Source organism: Podarcis liolepis (assembly GCF_965112155.1).
Source record: "Podarcis liolepis genome assembly, chromosome: 4".
Taxonomy (NCBI): domain Eukaryota; kingdom Metazoa; phylum Chordata; class Lepidosauria; order Squamata; family Lacertidae; genus Podarcis; species Podarcis liolepis.
In genome coordinates this window covers 106,884,774-106,907,825 of record NC_139558.1, presented here as the reverse complement: position 1 = coordinate 106,907,825, position 23,052 = coordinate 106,884,774, and the positions used below count along the sequence as shown (strand labels likewise).

Below are 23,052 nucleotides of genomic sequence, written 5' to 3'. Positions count from 1 at the left end.
TGGGTGTGATATATCAGGAGTGGGGTTGTTTAAAATGTTCTTAAGTGTTATATGTTAATTTGTATTTCTATTTTTTCCCCTATTACCTTCATGCCTGCAGCTGACTTTTCCTCCACCTCCTCTTCTCCGTTCCTCAGGCGAAGCTTCCTCCTCTTCAGAGAAGAAATTCAGCAGAGCCCATACAGACCTAAGAAATATCAGTAGGGTTGATTATTTTCACAAGAAGGGAAAGAGGGGGTCCACGTAAAAGCAGACATATAATATGTCAAGCACAGATTGAAGAAATAATAAAGTGGGAAAGGAGCCTCTCTTCCCTATGAGCCATCATACGACTAACTCGAAGAAACATGTCCCGTCCCCCCGTTTATTCTTTCTGAAGCACTTTCCCAAGAATCATATAATGGTGCATATAGCCGGAAGGGACCCCAAGGGTCTTCCAGTCCAACCCGTTGCAAGGCAGGAATTTGCGAATGAACCACAAGGGGATTGCATTTCATAATAAGTGGAGGAATTAGGATCTTGAGGAATTACCTGGTTACAAAACCACTGCTTAAAGCAGTGGTTCATCTGAACACTACACTGTTCAGATACAGCTTTCAAGACACTGCTTGGTCACCCTTGGTTCGGCTCGCAAAGGCGGCCTGAGGGGGAAAGCAATGGAGATCATCTGAACTCACAGCCAGCTACTCTGGAGTTGCTGTAGCCAAGGGGAGCTTCCCCGCCCCAATTCAAATAAATAAAAATACTATACTGTTAAGGCTTAGGGGGGGAAATAATAATTTAACATATAATGATAATAATAATTTATTACTATTTCCCAGTTACCAACAGAATATTTTTAAAAAGATAAAACATAATATACTACAAACACCCCTAACCCTTTTCTAATAACAATTATTATAATAACAATGATAACACTTTAAAAATTAATGATAATCATAATTTATTACCCTTCCCCAGCCACTGTGGGCTCCTCCCAACAGAATATTAAAAACGCAACAAAACATAATAATTACAAACTTCCCTAAGCCTTTTATAATAATAATAATAATAATTTAAAAATCAATGATGATAATCATTTCTAATTATTTCCCACCCACTGTGGGTGGCTCCCACCAGAATACAGTATTAAAAACACGACAAAACTTACCGTACAAGCTTCCTTCGCGTCAGGGCGCGGGAAACGCCGAGGAGAAAACGCTGAGGAGAAAAAGCGCCAAGCGGCTGGCCCCGCCCACAACCCGACCTGTGATTGGCCAAAAGGCCGACCTATGGCCGCCGAGATTTTTATTGTTGCTGTGGCTGCTCTGCGCGTGCGTTGAGCGAGGGGGTCCTGGGGGGGGGCCGTTTGGACGAGGGCAACGTGACTGGAAAGAGGGAAACTGACCGGAGGGGGGAAGAAAGGGCAGAAGACGCGCCACCGCCGCCATTTTGGTTGAGGGCAGTGGGGCCTAGCCTGGCCGCTGGGTGGCGCTGGTCTCCTTCGTGAGGTGGGCGCCTCGTTGGGGGTCCCTGCGGAGAAGGAAGCCGGAGGGACCCCCCCCCAAATCCCCTCAGGGAGGAGTCCCAACAGTGCCTGAGGGGCCTGGATTCTCCTCGTTATTATTATTATAGTATATATTATTAAATATAATAATGATAATAATAATAATTTATGTTATATATATATAATCTTATAGTTAAGGTTGATTATTATTATTGTTGTTGTTGTTGATTATCCTCATTATTTGCCTTCTCCTTTTTCTCCTCCTCCTCCTCCTCGCAGCGTTTCCCTGAGCGCTGCTTCCTCGCTCCCTGGCCCAGGAGGCTTTGCCAGAGCAGAAGAGGCGCCTGGGAGCCCAGGGTAGTCCCACAAAGTGGATTCCTGTGGGCCCCCCGGTGTCCTTTAGGGTGCAGGGACCAAAGTCCTGGTTTCTGCCTCCGCCCCGCCGGCCTTTTGCCCGCCTCGCCCTGCGGGCGCGCAGATAAGTTGAGGGCGAAGTCCTGCTGGGCGCTGCTGGGAGGATGGCACGCCTGTGGGTGCTGTGGGGTGCCCTGCTGGGCTGGGGTGAGCCGGGGGGGCAAAGGGAGACGGGGGCTGCGAATCCTGTCCCTCTCTCTCTTCCCTCTCTCAGTTCCCAAAGTCCTGGGAATTCTAGCTCTGAGCAGCGGGTTGGACTAGATGACCCTTGAGGTCCTTCCATCTCTCCCATTCTAGGATGCTCCCTGGCTCTCTCACTCTTCCTCTCCTTTTAATGGCACTTTCCCCCTTTTTCCCCCCTAGCTGGGTCTCCATTTCCTAGCTGGGGCGCCTATGGGAACTCAAGCGTGAGCACCTGCAACTTTGCCTGCGACCGCTGGGATTGCTCTGACGAGAGCCATTGCGGTAAGTTTTGGCGTCACCAAAGGAATTGGGGAGATGTGCCTCGATTCCCCTCACAGAGAGTGATTTAACCCATCTTGACATCCCCCAAAGCACCCTGGGAACTGTAGTTTCCTATGGAAGAAGAATATTCTGCACTGCCTTTCCAAGGAAACTCTGGGAGTTATAGCTCTGAGAGGGTCTGCTTGGGAAACTGAACAAGCTACAGTTCCCACAATGTCCCCCAAAGCACCCTGGAAACGATTGCTTGCTCTGGGCATTGAGGGTTGCGATTCCCTTGGCAGAACTACAGTTCCCAAGCCCATTTCTCTTCCCAGGGAACTCTGGGAACTGTAGCTCATGGGGGGAACAGGGGTCTCCTAAGGGCACTTGGTGCCCAGAATGCTGGGAACTGTAGCTTGCTCAGGGCGCCTGATTCCTTCTCCTTCCAGGCTACCGGAATGGGCTGGCACTGCCAGGTGCCGCCTTGGCCTGCGACTTTGAAGGCACCACCTGCGGATGGGAGGACGTCAGCATGTCTGGGTACCGGTGGCACCCAGGGCGGGGCGGAGGCTGGGCGCACGGCGCCGACCCCCCCTTCGACCACACGCTGGGCACCGACCAGGGTAAACATGCTTCATTTGAAGGGAGGGGAAGCATTGCTTAGCGGTTAGAGCACCCCTTTGACCTGGCGCCCCCCCCCGACCTCCCTTCAGGCTGGTACATGAGCACCTCAGAGCAGCGAGCCAAGCCGCCTGCCGCCCCTGCCCGACTCCGCTCCCCCACCCTGAGCGACGCGGCCTCAACCTGTGAGCTCCGCGCCTGGTACAGCATGGCCGAGACAGGTAAGCTTGGGGCACTGGCGGTCAGAAATCCAACAGGCGCAGAGCCACCCGCTCGGCCTTTTCCCCGGTGTGGTGGGGGAAATGCCGCCTGGCCCGGTTCTCATAATTCCATATCAATATTCAACTCTGGCTCCGGCTGGTGGAACGCTCTGCCTCATGAGACCAGGGCCCTGCAGGATCTGATTTCTTTCTGCAGGGCCTGTAAGACGAGTTGTTCCGCCTGGCCTTTGGCTTGGAGCCAATTTGATTCCCTCCCGCCCTCTCTTTCTTTTTTCTTTTCCTTCTCCTCCTGCGATGAGGCTACATTTTAATATTTTAATGTTCCATTATTTTAATGTTGTATTTTATTTTTGTTTTTAAGTTGTAATCATTCATCTTGTTTTTATTATTGCTTGTAAGCCGCTCTGAGCCCGGCCTTGGCTGGGGAGGGCGGGGTATAAATAAAAAATTATTATTATTATTACTATTATTATTATTATTATTATTATTATTATTACATAATACGTTTCTAAACTGCAGGGTGTATCGTATCATATAATTAGTATTTATTGATTTCCAGACTACTAACCAACCTGGTAGGGTCGGTGTAAAGAAATACCATCCTGATCCTTCTTATCTTGACATTTACTGATGCCCTGCTTTCCGCCCCCATTGGGGACTGATAAAAACGAGAGCGGCTGAGACGAGATGGCAATCTGCAATCCTCACCAGGGTCAGACTAGATGACCCTCCTGTCCCTTACCCCTCCGCCCTTCCCCTGCAGGATTCAACGGGAGCTTCACATTGGAGTTGAGCCACGGCGGCCACGTTGTCCCCCTGTGGCGAAGCCCCGCCTCGTCCTCTGGTGCCTGGCGCCCCCTGCTGGCCTACACTGGAAGAGTCCGCGGCGCTTTCCAGGTGGGTCTTGGGCTCCTCGCTCTCCCCGGCCGGCTCCTTCTCCGGAGCATGTCAAGAGCGCTGCCTCCCCCTCCACAGGTGACCTTCTCCTCGGTGGCGAGCGTGGCGCTGGACGATGTGCAGTTCAGGAACTGTGGCCCCCAAAGTAAGGCTTTCTTTTCCGCCTCCTCAAAACCCTGCCAACCAGATAGACTGCCTCTGGGCTTGGAGGCTCCCCGTTCACCGTCCCAACATTTCCAGGTCCCCGGAGCTGCGCCCCAAACGAGCGCCCGTGCCTGCCAAGAGGCTGCGTGGCCCCTGCCCGCCATTGTGATGGCACCGAGGACTGCAGCGACGCCAGCGACGAACAGGGTTGCGGTGAGCAGTCGGGCCGGGGGGGGGGACATGGGCGCCACCGGAAGGGGGGAGGGCGGAAAAGGCACCTTGGGACCCCCCCTCACCTGCCTTTCTCCCCCAGAGACCTTCCTCTCGTGCCCCTTCGAGGAGGACTGGTGCAGGTGGACAGCGGGTGCCAACCAGAACCTCTCCTGGGCGAGGAACTGCAGCTCCCAGGTGCCGTCGTCCCCAGCCCGTCCCACCCGCGACCACACCACCAACACGCCGGAAGGTGGGTGCTGGTTGTTAATATGTAGAGGATGCCAGCAAGGCTGAATCTTTCCGTAAAGAAATGATTTGAATCAAGTCTTACCAACTCGGGGCATGTGCAGAGTTTGCACCTCCAGGAGCTCACAACTATCTTTCTGAGCTCATTTATACGTGTGGGGGGCATGATATTGACATAGATAGAGATCATTTAAACATAGAGATAATTTATAGGCAGAGATACACATAATAAATAGCTCTGTTCCATGAGCATGGGTGTGTGTGTGTGTGTGTGTATGGATGTGTGTGTGTGTGTGTGTGTGTAAATGAAATGTGTATTTACTTATGTAAATGCGTTTGTATATAAATAAGTACATAAATAATATGGATATGTGGGTATATGTGTGTATAGATACGTGTGTATAGATTTATAAATATAATTGATATATGCATATGTGTGCATATATAGATATAGATATAAAATGAGTATCTATATGCAATGTATGTGTCTTTATAGATGACATAGAATCATAGAACTCTAGAATTGCAGAGTTGGAAGGGACACTGCAGGTCATCTAGGCAGGAATCTTTTGCCCAAATTGGAGCAAAGAGGAGAAAACCAGCCAGATGGGCGGGGTATAATAATAATAATAATAATAATAATAATAATAATAATAATAATAAATGGTAGAGACTCTGGTACTCTACCAACTGAGCTCTGCATATATTTATAGATCTTGTGATTGTATAACAGAGATTTACAAACTTTTTACGTTGGGGTCACAGTGACAAATAAATCTTGATCTTGGGGTGGCATTTCGCTGGCCTCAGCTCCCTCTTTCGCTCTCCTCTCTCACAGGGCACTTCATCTACGTCGCCGGCGCCCAGCCGGGCCGAGCTGAGCTGGTCAGCCCCACCCTGGTGGTGAACGGGTCCTGCCATGTGAGTCCCTTATAATCATTATCATCATCATTTACGATTTCTTATTTGCAAAAATATGGGAGGAGGTTATTATCATCATTTAGTATTTGTTTTCTATGGAAATATGGGCCAATATATATGAGGAATATCGGCCGCCCCTGTACTGGCGAACGGCTCGGACCCTCGGCTCTAGCGCTACGTTTCCCTTCCAGCTGGTGCTCTATGCCCACCTGCACGGGTCGGACGCCAACCGCCTGAACGTCTACTCCCAGACGGAGACGAAGAGGGAGCTGATCCTCAGCCGTGCCGGCGATCTGGGCGACTTCTGGTTCCGCCAGGAAGCCACTTTCAACGGCACTGAGGACTTCCAGGTACCCCCAATCCCTGTAAAGGCAGAGGAGCACTGCTGGTGCCAGGAATTTGGCAGCCCTGCCCTGACTTCAGGGTTCGACATTCACCAGGCATTTTTGGCGCCAGGTTGGCCACATCTCCCTCTGGCAGGGCCCTTAAGCAGAAGGGCTTATTTCAAAAAAATGGGACCCCAGCGGTCATGTAGTCCAACCCACTCCAAGGCAGCCATCTTTGCTCAAACTCTCCAAGCTCTTCTTCCAAACTTCCTAAGAAGGAGAGGCTTCTTATTGCCCCTTTTTCTCCTCCCTTCTTCCCTACAATAACCTTGCCAGCAACACCCCCCCCCCAACCCTTGCCAGGGAGGCTCAGAGGAGGCGACAGACTCCAGGCTCTGTCTGAGTGAGGATTCAAACCCGGATCTTGGACACTAAGGACTGCGCCACTTCTGCAATATTATAGTCAGCAAATAAATAGGGGGAATAAAGAAATATAGTCAAGTCAGTAAATAAATAAATAGGGGAAATAAAGAAACATAGTCTTTTCCTGGGCTTTACTCTGGATGTTTTAATGCCAACTGCTTGGAAGTGGGTGTTTTTTTCAAATATAAAGTGGTACAGAAAGGAAATGGAGAACGCTCATAATAAGTAAAAAAAGAAAAGGGTTTCTCTCGGACTCGCTCCCTCCTTCCAGATTGTCCTTGAGGGCGTCATCGGGAAGGATCCTCAAAGCAGCATCGCTCTGGATGACCTGATCCTGTCTCCCGGTTGCATCCAGCAAAGTGGTGAGGGGGAAAGGTGTTGAAAGAAGGCTCCGGTTCTCTTGAGGGCAATTCTTTCTCCCAAAATATTTCACATGGGTCATATCTGCATGTGTGCACATGTATGTGTAATGACTGCTTGTCAATATTAAGAAGATGCCAGCAAGGCTGAATCTTTCTGTAAAAAACTGGTTTAAATCAAGTCTGACTGACTTGGGATTTAAATGGTGGTTTCAATTGTCATTTAGATTGATTTCATTTCAATCAAATCCACCCTGCTCTGGAAATTTATTATTCCAAAAAGGAAACCTTCTTCTGGTTGTTGATATTAAGATACCAGCAAGGTTGAATCTTTTTGTAACAAAAATGACCTATGGGAATGGGACCCCCAGGGTCATCCAATCCAACCCCACCTTTTGGGCTGTGACCGATGAAGAGTCCCGGACATTGGCGCCCCCTTCCCTCCCCATCCAGGCCTGCTCTCCGCTCCCTGCACCGAGCAACCACCCGGACCGGTGCCCTGCAAGGACGACCAGTTTGCCTGTGACAGTGGGGCACGCTGCCTCGACAGCGAGCAAGTGTGTGACTTCAAGGCCGACTGCAACGACAACACCGACGAGAGCCAGTGTGGTGAGCGTCTGCCGTGGGCCTCCATTAACTCGCGGAACTGCCTGCCACAGGAGTCTCTTGTGACACGGAAAGCAGATTCCCTGCTGGGCCTGAGCCCACCCAGGGGTGGCACCTGGGCACCCTAAAATCTGCTTTGGGCATCACAGAATGATAGCTGGAGTCATCTAGCCCAGCCCCGATCCAAGCAGCCCCTGTCCTTTCCTAGGAGCCAGCAATTTCACCCATGGCATGGGCGGCTGGGCGGATGTCAGCGTGGGCCGGATCCAGTGGGTCAGCGCGGGGCCGGATCCTGCGTCGCCCGGACTGGGCCTGGGCCAGGCTCCGGGGCAGATGATCTCCCTGGCCAGGGCCACCACGCCGCTCCTGGGGCCTTCCAGCTGGGCCTGCGCCGTGGAGCTGCAGTTCAACACCGGCCCTCAAGGTAGGTGCAGCCAGATCCACGTTCCATGTAAACGCGCAGGAGCTGCGACATGCAGGCAGACCCATGCAAATTATTATTATTATTATTTACTATCATCATTGACTATTATTTACAGAAATATTGGAGCAGATTTTGTGAGAGTCCAAAGGCTATTCCCCGGGAAATAAGGATTTATTTTAAGTTCTTCACGTGTGCTGGAACTCAGTAAAAATAATCCTGACTGTTTAACCACATCAGTTGCGCTCTTTTCCCAGGGCTCCTGGCTCTGGCTGTCACCGACGCAGCGGCGGGCCGGTGGTTGTGGCACGCCCAGGGCAATGGCACCGCCGCCTGGCAGCACGCCACCGTGGCCCTGGGTGCGAGAGAACGGCCTTTCCAGGTGAGCCAGCAGCTCCCCCACCCCCACCCCGCCTGAGGTGGGTGACAGCGGGTTGGGCTGGATGACCCCTGAGGTTCCCTTATCTCTGTCTCCCCGAAGCTGGAGCTCCTGGCGACGGAGGAGGATCTTGCCCTGGCCATCAAGAGCGTGGCCTTTCTGGACTGCGGTGCTTCTCTCTCGCGCCGCTCAGGTATGTCACCATCGGAGGGCGCTGATTCCCCTCCGCCCGTCAGAATCATTCTTCAACATTTTCCCAATTTGGGGCCGCTATTGTTTTAGCCAGGCATCCCCAACCTTTGGCCCTCCAGATGTTTTGGACTACAATTCCCATCATTCCTGACCACTTGTCCTGTTAGCTAGGGATCATGGGAGTTGTAGGTCAAAACATCTGGAGGGCCGCAGGTTGGGGATGACTGGATCCATCAGCTGCCGGGAGTCCCTGTCGGGGGTGGGATGCATGCTATTAATAATAGTAATGGTGACAATGATGATGCTTCAATTTGAAGAATCGTTACTAGTTTTGTAATGATTTCCCCATCCTAAATTTCTCTAAACTGCCTGGGAGGAAGGCAGGATATAGTATAATATGTACTGTCAGGGGTTTAGGAGCAGAGGCAAGGGCAAGGGAGGAAACAGAGAGCGAAGGGGAGGAGGCAGAAGAAAAGATGAGTGATGACGACGACCCGAGATCTCCGAGTCTTTCCAGTGAATCAGAGGATTCACAGAAAGGAGCACCAGTGGCCAGGGCAAGGGGGGAGTCTAGGGGGGCACCCCAGGAAGATAGAGCCAGAGGGGACTCAGAGGAGAGCAGTTGGAAATCGGGACCAGCGTCACCGCCAGAGAGCAGGGAAGAGGAAAGGAGCCAGGGGGCAAGCGCTGGCAGCTCACCACAGGAGGGAGGGCACGAGTCAGGAGTGGCCACACCTCCATCGGGGAGCGAAGAAACGGCTAAGCGGAAAGTGGAAGGTTGGGCGCGCGCGCCAAGTTCAAATGCAGAGGAAGGTGGCGCAGTAAGCAGCCCGGAAAGGGAGCCAGGTCCTAAAGCCCGGCGCAAGGAGACAGGAGGGTCCGGGGGGTCAGCGTCAGAAGAATCCCGGAAGGAAGAGACCCCGGGGGGTAGAGGGACCCAGAGGAGGACAGTCAGGCGGAAAAGGTGGAGCCGGGCTAGGATATTAAGTTGGTGCACACGGGGCGGAGACTCAGACGGAGCTTCGCCGATCTAGCTACTAGACGTAGAGTTGCGCGCAGCAGCGTGAGAATGGAAACTGTAACTCAATAAAGACTTTTACTTAATGATCGCTGGCTAGCGTGATCCTCTGTGAGCTAGGATCTTCAAGCAGCTCTGACAGTAAGCTCCGTCTCCGAATTGTGGGCATCTACAGCCTCGAGGAGGGGAGAGAAGCAGGTGCCTACTAGCGAGCTCACGAACGGCAGACGACATGACGGCTGAGCAGCAGATAGAGGAACTCAGAAAAGCAGTGTCACAACTGAATGCCGAGGCTCTCGCATCCAGGAAGAGAGAGGAGGAGGCAGCTGCCGCCTGCAGGGATCTCCAGGTCAGGTTAGACGTGCTGACAAAGCAGACACCCAGGCAGGAGGGAATTGGGTTGGCGAGACGAACAGGCGGTCTGGTATCTCACTTCGATGGGAACCTGCAACAGTATCCCAACTTTAGAGCAGACGTACTGTGCGCACTGCAACTGCTGAATAAAGACTTTAGAGATGAGCAAGAGAAAGTGGGATTCATCATGTCCCATTTGCATGGGGATGCTAAAGCATGGCTGCGCAATTTATGGAGAGATAAGGATCCGGCGCTCCAAAATGCGGATGCCTTTATTAAAGCGATGGATGGGTGTTTTTTATCAAGCATTGACGTGGATCTTGCCCGGAAGGAGGTGCATGGACTAAGGCAAGGGAGGGCCAGCGTGAGGCAGTACCATGCCCGCTTTTTCGCTTTGGTCAGTGCCCTGGAATGGGACAGAGATTCGGCCCCTGTAAGAGACCTCTTTTGGGAGGGGCTGCACAGCTCGATTAAAGATGAGATCGCGAGGGGGGAGAGACCCCGGACCACCCAGGAGGTCGTTCAGAGGGCACTGGCAGTGGGGGTGCGGCTGGAAGAACGTCCGTGGAGCAGGGACGAAGGGCGTGGAGGGCGCGAACTAGCCAGGGGCTCCTCCTTCCTTCCCAGAGAAGCAGCGCGTGCGCAATCCACGCCTCCGCCAGGAGGAGGAGCGGAACCTATGGAGGTTGGAGGTGCAAGGGCTCAGTCAGCAACCAGAGCCCTAGCACCGGCAGCAGTGAAAGCGAAGCCTCCTAGAGGGAACAGGAAGTGTTACGTCTGTGAGGAGCCAGGGCATATGGCGAAAGAGTGTCCCCAGAGGCTCCACAAGCTCACTGCAGCCTCAGCAATGGTGACTGCAGCAACGCAGCAAGGAGGACCACAGCAGGGAAACGACGCAGTCTGGCTGGAGGAAGAGGCCCTGGGGCCCAGCCAGACGTGTTAGTGACGCAGTCCCCAGAGATTTTACAGCCCGTGAACCCCCTCCCGCCCAAACCAGTAGTGAGGCTCACCGCATCTCTCCAGCTGCCCAATGGAATCACCATGGACGTGCCAATCACAGTTGACTCGGGCAGCAATGCGGACTTTATAGGGCAGGACTTTGTCGACAAACACGCTATACAGTTGCTGCCGGCCACACTGCCCCTGCAGGTTGTCACGGTGGATGGCAGGGAGTTGCTAGGGGGGCAAGTGGTGAAGCAGACGCCACCGATGGCGATGCGACTTGGGAATCACAAAGAAATCATCAGCTTCAATGTCACTCAACTATCGGATACGCCCATTGTATTGGGAATGAGTTGGCTGGACAAGCACAGCCCAACGCTGGCTTGGTACCAGAGGCAGCTGATCTTCGGCTCTTCCTTTTGTGCTGAACACTGCATCGTGCCCCGGCAGGAAGGAGAGGAAGAGGAGTCACAGCTGCTGCTAGGCACGCTGCAAGCGATTCCCCACAAGTACGCAGAATTTTTGGAAGTTTTCTGCGAGAAGGAGGCAGACAGGCTACCCCCTCACAGACCATATGACTGCAAAATTGACCTGCTGCCGGGGGCGGCGCTGCCTAAAGGGAAACTGTATTCCATGTCAGAGGATGAACTGCAGGAACTCAAAGAGTTCATAGATCATAATTTGGAGCGCGGTTTCATCCGAGAGTCCAAGGCAGCGGGGGGCAGTCCTGTATTCTTTGTTAAAAAGCGAGACACGCCCCAAAAAAGACTGGTAGTGGACTATCGCATTTTAAACAATGGGACCAAGCCATCGGACTTCCCCATGCCCCGAATCGACGACCTCCTGGCGAAGGTGCGGAAGGGAAAAGTGTTCACCAAGTTAGACCTGCGAGGGGTGTACAACCTCATTCGCATGCGGGAGGGAGATGAGTGGAAGACGGCCATGTTCACGCCACTGGGTACCTACGAATATAGAGTTATGCCTTTTGGATTGCAAAATGGCTCCCACGTTTTTCAAGCTTTCATGCATCACGTGTTGGCGGGACTTCTCTACAAGACGTGCGTCTGTTTCTTAGATGACATCCTGATCTTTTCGGAATCGCAGCAGGAGCATGACGGACACGTCAAGGAAGTGCTGAGCAGGCTAAAGCAACATAGGCTCTACGCCAAGCTGGAGAAGTGCCAATTTGACGTGACGGAGGTGGATTTTCTGGGCTACAAGTTGTCTGACAAGGGGCTCGCCATGGACAGCGCCAAGGTTCGAGCGGTATTGGATTGGAAGAGTCCACGCAACCGGAAAGAGGTCCAACGGTTTGTCGGCTTTGCGAACTTCTATCGCAAGTTTATCAAGGGCTTCGCTATTGTCAGAGCTGCTTGAAGATCCTAGCTCACAGAGGATCACGCTAGCCAGCGATCATTAAGTAAAAGTCTTTATTGAATTACAGTTTCCATTCTCACGCTGCTGCGCGCAACTCTACGTCTAGTAGCTAGATCGGCGAAGCTCCGTCTGAGTCTCCGCCCCGTGTGCACCAACTTAATATCCTAGCCTTGCTCCACCTTTTCCGCCTGACTGTCCTCCTCTGGGTCCCTCTACCCCCCGGGGTTTCTTCCTTCCGGGATTCTTCTGACGCTGACCCGGACCCTCCTGCCTCCTTGCGCCGGGCTTTAGGACCTGGCTCCCTTTCGGGGCTGCTTACTGCGCCGCCTTCCTCTGCATTTGAACTTGGCGCGCGCGCCCAACCTTCCACTTTCCTCTTAACCGTTTCTTCACTCCCCGATGGAGGTGTGGCCACTCCTGACTCATGCCCTCCCTCCTGGGGTGAGCTGCCAGCGCTTCCCCCCTGGCTCCCTTCCTCTTCCCTGCTCCCTGGCGGTGACGCTGGTCCCGATTTCCAGCTGCTCCCCCCTGAGTCCCCTCTGGCTCTATCTTCCTGGGGTGCCCCCCTAGACTCCCCCCTTGCCCTGGCCACTGGTGCTCCTTTCTGTGAATCCTCTGATTCACTGGAAAGACTAGGAGATCTCGGGTCGTCGTCATCACTCATCTTTTCTTCTGCCTCCTCCCCTTCGCTCTCTGTTTCCTCCCTTGCCCGTGCCTCTGCTCCTAAACCCCTGACAGCTATGCAGACAGCGGCCATCACAGACACGCTTAGCTCCAAGAAAAAGAAGTTCGTTTGGACAGAGCAGGCGGAGCAGTCCTTTCAGGCACTCAAGCGTCTCTTCGCGTCGGAAGAGCAGCTGCTTCACGTCAACCCCAGCAGGCCGATGAGGGTGGAGACAGACGCCTTGGACAGAGCCGTGGGGGCGGTCCTGCTGCAAAAGGACCCGCAGGGGGTGTGGCGACCGGGAGCGTTTTACTCCAGGAAGCTCAGCAAGTCCGAGCAGAACTACACCATCTGGGACAGGGAGTTGCTGGCCATTCATGCAGCGTTCAAAGCGTGGAGGCACTTCCTGATCGGCGCCAAGCACACGGTGCAGGTTTGCACGGACCACAAGAATCTGGAGCACTGGCGCACGGCACAGTTCCTAAACCAGAGGCAGTTACGTTGGGCTGAGTTCTTTGCGAACTTCGACTTCCGCATAGAGTATGTCCCGGGGGACACCAACATCATGGCGGACGCTCTCTCCCGTAAGCCGCAGTATCTGGAGGACGCAACGCCAGCAGCCGCCATGCACATCTTCGCACCAACAGTTTGGGCGTGCGCCGCGGCAACCGTGGACCTGGAGGCGGTGCGACGAGCGTTGCAGGATGACTCCGCGCAAGCAAAGATGGCAGAGGTGCAAAGGGGCAAGGCAGCGGCCGACGGTTTCCAGCTACGAGATGGTTTGCTCATCCGTAAAGGGGCCATCTACGTGCCAGGAGACGACCTTCGCGCCAAGGTGCTGCAGCAGCTGCACAACGCGCCCACTGCCGGGCACTTCGGCAAGGAGAAGACGGTGGAATTAGTAGCCAGGGATTTCTGGTGGCCTGGAATGAGAGGGGAGGTCGCAGACTACGTGGCGAGGTGTGACACCTGCCAGAGGGCCAAGCCAGTGCACAGACCACCGGCCGGACTGTTGGAACCGCTGCAAACTCCGGTCGAACCTTGGGAAAGGGTGGCCCTGGACTTTGTCACGGATCTGCCCAGCTCGAGGGGCAAGACGGCAGTGCTGGTGGTGGTGGACCTGTTTTCCAAGATGGCACATTTCATTCCGTGTGCTAAGGTGGCCACGGCGGAGCAAACCGCCAAACTGTTCATAGACCACGTGTTCAAGGTTCACGGTCTGCCACGGTCTATTCTGTCCGACCGGGGGCGGCAGTTCATCTCGAATTTCTGGCAGAAGCTGATGGGCTTCCTGAACGTCAAGATCAACCTGGCGTCGGCGAGACACCCGCAGACCAACGGGCAAGCGGAGCGGGTCAATGCCATCATGCAGCAGTACCTGAGATGTTATGCAAATCAACAGCCTGCGACGTGGGTGGATTACCTGCCGCTTGCCGAGTTCGCCTACAACAACACGAAACACGTCTCCACGGGGGTCACGCCGTTCTTCGCCAACAACGGGAGGCACCCCAGAACCTTCCCGGGACTGGAAAGAATGGGGGAGGGGGAGCCGCAGACAGCAGATGCGTTCGCGTCGGAGCTGCAGGAAGTCCACGATCAGCTGAGGCGCCACCTGGAGCTGGCCAAGCACGCATACAAGGTACAAGCGGACAAACACAGAAGGGTTGGCGAAGAGCTCCACGTGGGAGACTGGGTCTGGTTAGCAGCCCACGCAGTGCCGGCCAGGTCGTTGGCCAAGAAGAAACTAGGGCATAAACAACTGGGGCCCTACCAAGTCGAAGAGCAGGTCAACCCGGTAGCTTTCAGACTGGCACTTCCGGAGGGTTCCAGAATGCATCCGGTATTCCACAGATCGGTGCTCACTCCCTACAAGGCACCGCACAGGTTCCAGGAACCCGGAACGGCGCCGAGTCCGGTCAGAGACAGAACAGGGCACGCGGGAGTGGCACAGAAGGAGCGCATCAACGAAGTCACGGAGATTTTGGACTCCAGATGGGGGGAAGAGGGGGTAGAATACTTTCTCGCCAAGGAGGGCACCCCGGCCAGTGCGAACAGCTGGGTGCCGGGCTACGCCTTGGACGAACCTCTGCTCAAAGACGAGTTTCATGCCCTCTTCCCACATAGACCTATGCCAGCAGACTTTTTCGACGACTGGCTTTTCACGCCCACGCTTTCGGCCAGCACGTTCCGGGGGTTCGACTCGGACGAGGACCCGACACGAGACGTCCGTTCCCCGGAGGGGTCACCCTCGGGATCTGCATCAGAACCCTCGTATTGGTGGGACGATAGGCCAGAGGAGCAGTTCCGCAGAAAGTGGCTGGAATGCTCAGGACGAGCAACGCCGCCAGGAGGAAGTGAGGGAGAGACGGACATGGACATTTTCGGGGACGACCCTGGTTTCGAGCACGGCGGCACAGAGATGGAAGCGGAGGTGACCGTCGTCGACGAGAGCAGGGAGGAAGACCCGGGAGACTTCAGATGGAGACCCGCCACGGGAAGCGAACGATATCCGACGTTCGTCCCTTTGCAACAGCAGCACCCAGCTCCAGCACCGGAAGGAGGGGAGGGGGGAATGGGGGGCTTCGAGGGGGGGATGGATGTCAGGGGTTTAGGAGCAGAGGCAAGGGCAAGGGAGGAAACAGAGAGCGAAGGGGAGGAGGCAGAAGAAAAGATGAGTGATGACGACGACCCGAGATCTCCGAGTCTTTCCAGTGAATCAGAGGATTCACAGAAAGGAGCACCAGTGGCCAGGGCAAGGGGGGAGTCTAGGGGGGCACCCCAGGAAGATAGAGCCAGAGGGGACTCAGAGGAGAGCAGTTGGAAATCGGGACCAGCGTCACCGCCAGAGAGCAGGGAAGAGGAAAGGAGCCAGGGGGCAAGCGCTGGCAGCTCACCACAGGAGGGAGGGCACGAGTCAGGAGTGGCCACACCTCCATCGGGGAGCGAAGAAACGGTTAAGCGGAAAGTGGAAGGTTGGGCGCGCGCGCCAAGTTCAAATGCAGAGGAAGGTGGCGCAGTAAGCAGCCCCGAAAGGGAGCCAGGTCCTAAAGCCCGGCGCAAGGAGGCAGGAGGGTCCGGGGGGTCAGCGTCAGAAGAATCCCGGAAGGAAGAGACCCCGGGGGGTAGAGGGACCCAGAGGAGGACAGTCAGGCGGAAAAGGTGGAGCCGGGCTAGGATATTAAGTTGGTGCACACGGGGCGGAGACTCAGACGGAGCTTCGCCGATCTAGCTACTAGACGTAGAGTTGCGCGCAGCAGCGTGAGAATGGAAACTGTAACTCAATAAAGACTTTTACTTAATGATCGCTGGCTAGCGTGATCCTCTGTGAGCTAGGATCTTCAAGCAGCTCTGACATGTACATATATTATATATATACACACACATACACACACACACACACACACACACACATACACATAATAAATAAATATATACATAAATATACATAATAAATATAGACATCATATCAATTTATACATAGCAATAACAACAATAGAATACTGGGCACAATAACAATAGTAAGAACAGTAACATGATACTGGGCCCAATATAATACGGGGTGAGTACACATGTTCCACGGGGCCTCCTTTAAAAGACTCACCTTGTATATTGTTGTTGTTGTTAATAATAATAATCCGCTTCTTCTTCCTCAGGGTGTGACAGTCCAAAAATGATTGTTTTCCTTATTATGCTGTCTTTTACCATGCTTTGATTTATGCTCTGTAAAATAGCCTCTGAAAATGGTACACTGCCCTGAGATCTTTGGATTAATGCTAGTATATACTAATCTTAATATACTTATGATATATAATGTACTAATGATGGTTATAATAAGAATCATAATATTAATAAGAAGCTATCTAAGTGTGTGTGTGTTCTTCCCCCTGACGGTCTCTCTCTCTCTCTCTCTCTCTCTCTCTCTCTCTCTCTCTCTCTTCCTGCCCCGCAGGGCTGTCGTGCAACTTTGAGAGCGACCTGTGTGGGTGGTTTGCTGAGCCGGGCGACGGGTTTGAGTGGCGCCTCCACGTCGGCCAGGACCACACGACGGGCAGAGGTAGGAAGATTTGAACCCAAGACCTTCCCTTTCAGAAAGCTGCTTGTGTTTCCAGTCCTCCTGCGCTGGTTTGGCAAGGAGCAAAGGTTTGCCGCCGAAATTATTCTACTCCCATGGCCAAATCGGGTGGAATTATGCTGATAATGTCACTATAAGTTGCTATATAAGTTTTCAGCTGAATTTGGAGAAAGGGCTTGCAGCTTTTGTGGGATCTGCTCCTTGCAAAAGAGCAGAAAGCCTGCCAATTTTGAGAACAAACCTGCGATGGGGGTGGAATAATTTCAATTGCAATTTGTGCACCCAAAGCAGCTCACAGCTCCTGGGGCAAACCTTGACACATCCCAAAAGAGATTTCTTTTTTGAAATTGAAATGGTTGTTGTGATTAATTTGATATTATGCTGCTGTTACTGGTTTAAGGTTTGGATGAAAGATGCCCCCTCAAATGTGCTCTTACGTTCCAGTTCCATATGGGCGGGCTATAAATAATATATTATTATTATAATTATTATGCGGTTGGATATAAATCACATTAATAGTAATTGTAATAGTAATAACTGCCCGTCTCCAAATCACAAAGTTGGGTTTGTAGGCTCGACCAAAATGACTTAAACCATTCCTATCAGTTTGCCAAGAATTTCTAGATGGCTCGAAAAACCTCATTTTGGAAATAAAACAAAAAAATCAATCATTGATCCAGTTTCAGTCCCACAAATTATCCCTTGTCGGGGAGTTCCAAAGGAGGCAGCTGCTCTCTGAAATGGAGCTTAGAGGGCAAGTCTCGGGGGGCAAGCAGGTGGATTTTGAGGGCAAGCTGAGCCTTGGCGCAAATTCAAACCCAGGACCTGACCCTGTCGCCCCACAGGTTCTTTCCTCTCGGCGGACCCTGCGGCACCCGGATCCCGCGGCCGGCGGGCGAGGCTGGTCTCTGCCCCCCAAGCTTCGCTGACACTGTCCAACGCCTGCCTCTCCTTCTGGTACCGCCTGGAGGGGCCCCAGATTGGTAAGGGCGGCTCTCAAGTGGCAGGCAGTTCCCCAGATGGTGCAGGTTTGAGAGCAAGATGCTGGGAAGGCCCAGGACGCAAGGAGTGCCAGCCTGACAATCAAGTGGCAGGGAGTTCCAATGGAGGAGACTTTCAGATCTCCAGAGGCGAGGGGATTTCTTCATCTCAAGTAGCAGGGAGTTCCCAAGATGGCAAGCGCTGCAAGTCCATCCAGGAGGGAGGAGGCCATTCAGTCAGCTGGCATGCGGGCCGAGATTTCCAAAGGGAGTTTTCGTCATGGAAGAGGGCGGGACTCGAACCTGCAGCTTCAGCTCTAGCAAGGAATTTCAGCAGAGGGAGGGATGCCCTCGAAGGAGTGGCGTCACCGGAGACTTTTCAGATGAGAATAATGAAATTTTTATATACCATCCTATACCCCAAAGTCTCAGGGAGGTTCACAGACAAATGAACAAATATCAATTCGTTGTTGAGAAATAGTATTTCTTATTGCTTATTATCATTTTTATATTATATTTTTATATTATTTATATTGTATTTATAAAAAAATTATGAAATTCTTATATTATCATATAAAAAGAATGATGAGAATAAATAATGGTAAAAAGTACTATTTCTCAATAACGAATATTGGTGACAAGTTATAATCCAGAAAAATTAAGAACACCGGTTGATGGCTGGGAGCTGGGGGCACTGTCATACAGTGGTTCCGCTCCTTCCTCCTGGGCCGTGTTCAGAAAGTGGTGGGGGGGGATGAGTGTTCAGACCCCTGGGCTCTCACTTGTGGGGTGCCTCAGGGTTCTGTCCTCTCCCCCATGCTTTTCAACATTTACATGCAGCCATTGGGAGAGATCATCAAGAGGTTTGGGCTGGGTGTTCATCAGTATGCGGATGATGCCCAGCTCTACCTCTCTTTTAAACCAGAACCAGTGAAGGCGGTGAAGGTCCTGTGTGAGTGCCTGGAGGTGGTTGGAGGATGGATGGCGGCTAACAGATTGAGATTGAATCCTGACAAGACAGAAGAACTGTTTTTGGGGGACAGGAGGTGGGCGGGTGTGGGGGATTCCCTGGTCCTGAATGGGGTAACTGTGCCCCTGAAGGACCAGGTGCGCAGCCTGGGAGTCATTTTGGACTCACAGCTGTCCATGGAGGCACAGGTCAAATCTGTATCCAGGGCAGCTGTCTACCAGCTCCATCTGGTACGTAGGCTGAGACCCTATCTGCCTGCAGACTATCTCGCCAGAGTGGTGCATGTTCTGGTTATCTCCCGCTTGGACTATTGCAATGCGCTCTACGTGGGGCTACCTTTGAAGGTGACCCGGAAACTACAACTAATGCAGAATGCGGCAACTAGACTGGTGACTGGGTGCGGCCGCTGAAACCACATAACACCGGTCTTGAAAGACCTACATTGGCTCCCAGTATGTTTCCGAGCACAATTCAAAGTGTTGGTGCTGACCTTTAAAGCCCTAAACGGCCTTGGTCCAGTATACCTGAAGGAGCGTCTCCACCCCCATCATTCTGCCCGGATGCTGAGGTCCAGCGCCGAGGGCCTTCTGGCGGTTCCCTCACTGCGAGAGGCCAAGTTACAGGGAACCAGGCAGAGGGCCTTCTCGGTAGTGGCGCCCGCCCTGTGGAATGCCCTCCCATCAGATGCCAAAGCGATAAACAACTACCTGACATTCAGAAGACATCTGAAGGCAGCCCTGTTCAGGGAAGTTTTTAATATGTGACATTTTAGTGTATTTTTCATCTTTGTTGGAAGCCGCCCAGAGTGGCTGGGGAAACCCAGCCAGATGGGCGGGGTACAAATAATAAATTATTATTATTATTAATATGGTATTAAATGATGAGTGGTAATGAGCCACGACGACGACGACGACGATAATAATAATAATAATAATAATAATAATAATAATAATAATAATAATAATAATAATAATGTATTTATACCCCGCCTATCTGGGCAGCTTCCAACCAGATATTGAAAACAATACAGCATAAATAACAATCAGCAAGAATCCTTTAAAAATAAATAATAGCTTAATGGTTATAGTAGTTAAGAAAAGGAAATACAGTAGTAAGAATAATGAACAAAGATAAAGACACATAGCGGTTAGGGGAAAGGATGAGATGATGATGATGATGATATAATAGCAATTAATGGAGCCCCTGCCCCCCTCTTTCCCAGGCACCTTCAACCTGCTGGTGAAATCCGCCGGTGCCGCAGAGGAAGTTCTGTGGACCCGGGCGGGGAGTCAGGGGGCCACTTGGCGCCGTGCCTCGGCCACAATTCCCCAGCATCTGCTGCCCGGCTTCCAGGTGAGGTCTTGGGATCGAATCCAGCCTAGAATAAGAACAAGCAAAATCATCGTGAATAACAGCACCGGAAACTATTTTCTTTCCATTCCAGGTGATCTTTGAGCTGCTCTGCGACGGCTTCATGGGAACCGTGGCACTGGACGACGTAGCACTGGCGCCCAGCCCCTGCGCCGCCCCCCTCCGCTGCAACTTTGAGGAGCCCAGCGCCTGCAATGTTTCAGGAGGAGGGTGGGTGCGGCGGCAGGGCGACGGCACCTCAGGGCAAGGCCCGCCCCATGACCGCACCCTTGGCACGTCGGAGGGTGAGTGACGCCAGGGTCAGGCTGGATGACTGCCGGGGTCCCAATATGGAAGGAAACCCCAACTGGAACTCGCTGCTTCCCTCCCCAGGACACTACATGGTTGCCGACACCAGCGCCCTGGCAGCGGGAGAAGCGGCGCCGCTGCGGACGAGGGTGTACCTGCCGCTGGGGGGCACCCACTGTGTCGGATTCTGGTACTACCTGAGCGCTGGAGACGCAGGTAAAAGCCCGGGTGGGATTGATGACCCACCAGGGTCCCGCCCTGCCAGAAAGCTTGATGACTCCACCAAGGCGCTCTCTCGCCAGGCTCTCTGCGCGCCTCCGTGGAGGAAGAGGGCGGGAGGCAGGCCGAGGCGCTGGCAGCGGGTTCAAGGCGGCACGGGAGCTGGCGCTACGCAAATTTCACAGCGGAAGTTAGCAGCGAGTGGCGGGTGAGTGCCAAAGGGGAGAGTCGGGTTGGGGGAATGGTGCTGGGTTTGAGTTTGTGGCAGCATGCGGACCCCCCTCTCTCTGGCGCAGGTGGCTTTTGCGGCAGAAGGCCATGGAGGGGCTGTGCCATCGTATGTGGCACTCGACGACCTTGAGGTGACACCGGGGAGCTGCCTCGGCGCTGGTAAGTCTTGGGAGTTGTAGCGCCGCATGACCAAAGGGTTCGGGGTGCAGAATATTGCCAGGGGATTGACTGCTCTGCTCTCTCCGCTCAGGCTCATGCGATTTTGAATCCGGCACCTGTGGCTGGAGGAAGCCCCACGGTGATTGGCGGAGCTGGGATTGGGCCGGGGCGGGCACAGACGGTGAGTCTCGCACGCGGTACCCCCAAGCGTCTGGGGCGGGAGGCTTACGACTTACGACCCTGCAAGGTGGGTCGAGGGATCGGAATGAATCGTTGCAATAATGGTTTGCTCTGAGCCAGGTCCGGGTGCGAGTAATTGGGCTTCTCTCCCGATTATTATTTTCATTTCTCTCTAGGGCGCCACATCTCTGTCCAGGTGGGCGCAGGACACCATGCCGCCCGCCTCACCAGCGAGACCCTTGAAGGCACCGGCTGCTTCCACTTCCGCTACCGCATGGCCTTCCAGGGGAAAAGTGGTGAGTCAGGTTTTACTTGGGCCGTTGGAACTCCCTGATGCGGGAAGAGAATTATTGCGGAGCCTCTGGCACCCGAACCCACTGCCCACATGACTCCGCCTCCCTTTCCCTCCCCAGCAGGCAATGCTGAGCTCCAGGTGCTCCTGTCCAGCCCGCAGGGGGAGCGTGTGGTCTGGCGGGCAGCCAGCTACCAAGGTTGGGCCTGGCAGGAGGAGAGGCTTCTCATTGACAGCGGTGGTGAGTTCCAGGTAAGCCATCTCAGAAAGTTTGGTGCCTTTGAGACTGCCTGCCACTGGTGTTCCTATGATAATTAAACTTCCTTATATTATTCCTGTTAAACTCCTTTAAATGTGACGGCCTTTGTCCACCTTTGGGACTGCCTGCCACTGGATGCCCTATAAAGACGTGGGGCTTTTCGGTTCGAAAAAGAAAATCCCAATTACCCCTTTGGGACTTCTTGCCACGGCACCATGAAACTTTGGGACTCCCTGCCACTTTGGAACGCCTCTTGCATGAGACATTCAGCAGGTGGCGGATTCGAATTCCTTCCTGGCATGAGGCACTGCTGGTTTGAACCCATGTCTCGCAGGTGGTGCTGGAAGTGGGCGCTGGCGATTGGTCCGGCACGGGCACCATTGCGGTGGACGACGTAGCATACGTGGCAGGAGGCGGGTGCGAGGAGCAGCGCCAGGAGAGCAGTGGTGAAGGTGAGGGGAGGCCCAATGCTTTGGGGATCCGGGGTTCAAGAGACACACAGGCGCATACAAACGGAGTCTTCTCCCCCCCCCCAGGGAGCAGTGCCCCCACCCTGCCTTGGGAGGCTGCCGTTGCATCCGCAGCCGCCTGCGCCCTTTTTGGGGGACTCCTGGCCTGGGCCATCGCTCACCGCTGTCGGAAGAAGTGCTGGCCGTTGGAGGCGCCCCAGTTCGAGGCCTTCGACAATGTTGCCTTCCAAGACGTGAGTCCCTCGCACCCTGGAGCCCCGTCCCCCTTCCATACGCCAGAGGCAGTCTACCTGCCTCCCTGTGGTAAGAGGTGGGGCCTCCAGGGCCAGAGGCAGCCTACCTGCATTGGTGAATTCCATGCCTGGCCATGAACTACCCGCTTTGCATTCGCAGGACCAGGTTCGGATCGTGGAGCTGCCCATCAGCGCGCCAACAGACTAGCCCCTTTCTCCCCAGAAGGATGCCTGCCTAGCTGGCGGGTTGGACTGGATGACCCTCAGATCCCTTTCTGACTGGGCACGATTTCTCTGGACGTGCTGAAGGCGGACAACACGAAACAAAGGAGAAAACCATGGCATTTTTTCTGTAGCCGCTCTCGTCTCCTATGAAATAAAATGGGATTTCTGCCCAAAAAAATAGTGTCGGGGTGTCTGTGCACGAACAGAGCTCAGGGAGTTTGGGACGGGGGGGGGGGGAAACAGCCTGCTCCCGAGGTGGAGGAAGAGATCTGTCTTGGTCCCCACTTCGTGGGGGAATGGACTAGATGCCTCTTGGGGTCCCATCTCTGCATTTCAAGGGTCAGACTATATGTGTTTTAACAATGAGTCCGTAAGTGACTGTGTAGGCCAATTCTGGATCCACACGTCCTTTCACAGAGGGAGTTGATCACGGTG

The 23,052-nt window shown here is 53.5% G+C and overlaps 1 protein-coding gene across 9 annotated transcripts; it reads left to right on the top strand.

The window, feature by feature from the left end:
• Positions 1-1,347: 1,347 nt before the first annotated feature.
• On the top strand, positions 1,348-22,795 carry LOC310705031 (apical endosomal glycoprotein-like). Of its 9 annotated transcripts, none has more exons than XM_083499295.1 (28): positions 1,348-1,490; positions 2,264-2,365; positions 2,794-2,967; positions 3,058-3,186; positions 3,950-4,083; positions 4,162-4,228; positions 4,324-4,440; positions 4,541-4,690; positions 5,525-5,607; positions 5,799-5,957; positions 6,628-6,718; positions 7,169-7,324; positions 7,530-7,745; positions 8,000-8,124; positions 8,224-8,314; positions 16,618-16,722; positions 17,586-17,723; positions 19,913-20,043; positions 20,135-20,345; positions 20,434-20,565; positions 20,652-20,776; positions 20,865-20,958; positions 21,050-21,205; positions 21,315-21,434; positions 21,552-21,682; positions 22,024-22,141; positions 22,226-22,392; positions 22,553-22,795. In XM_083499295.1, the coding sequence occupies exons 3-28, from the start codon at positions 2,877-2,879 to the stop codon at positions 22,598-22,600; spliced, it is 3,285 nt and encodes a 1,094-aa protein (XP_083355421.1). In that variant the 5' UTR covers positions 1,348-1,490; positions 2,264-2,365; positions 2,794-2,876; the 3' UTR covers positions 22,601-22,795. The 9 variants fall into 9 exon arrangements, with proteins under 9 accessions (XP_083355421.1, XP_083355422.1, XP_083355417.1 ...); XM_083499289.1 differs by lacking the exon at positions 1,348-1,490 and adding an exon at positions 1,782-2,047 and having other exon boundaries at positions 21,555-21,682; XM_083499288.1 differs by lacking the exon at positions 1,348-1,490 and adding an exon at positions 1,782-2,047.
• The last annotated feature ends 257 nt before the right edge of the window (positions 22,796-23,052 follow it).

Coding starts and splice junctions, on each gene's coding strand:
- LOC310705031 (XM_083499288.1), top strand. CDS start 2,005: ATGGCACGCCTGTGGGTGCTGTGGGGTGCCCTGCTGGGCTGGG. Junction 4,084..4,161: donor GAGTCCGCGGCGCTTTCCAG/GTGGGTCTTGGG, acceptor CCCCCTCCACAG/GTGACCTTCTCCTCGGTGGC. Junction 20,777..20,864: donor AAGTTAGCAGCGAGTGGCGG/GTGAGTGCCAAA, acceptor TCTCTGGCGCAG/GTGGCTTTTGCGGCAGAAGG.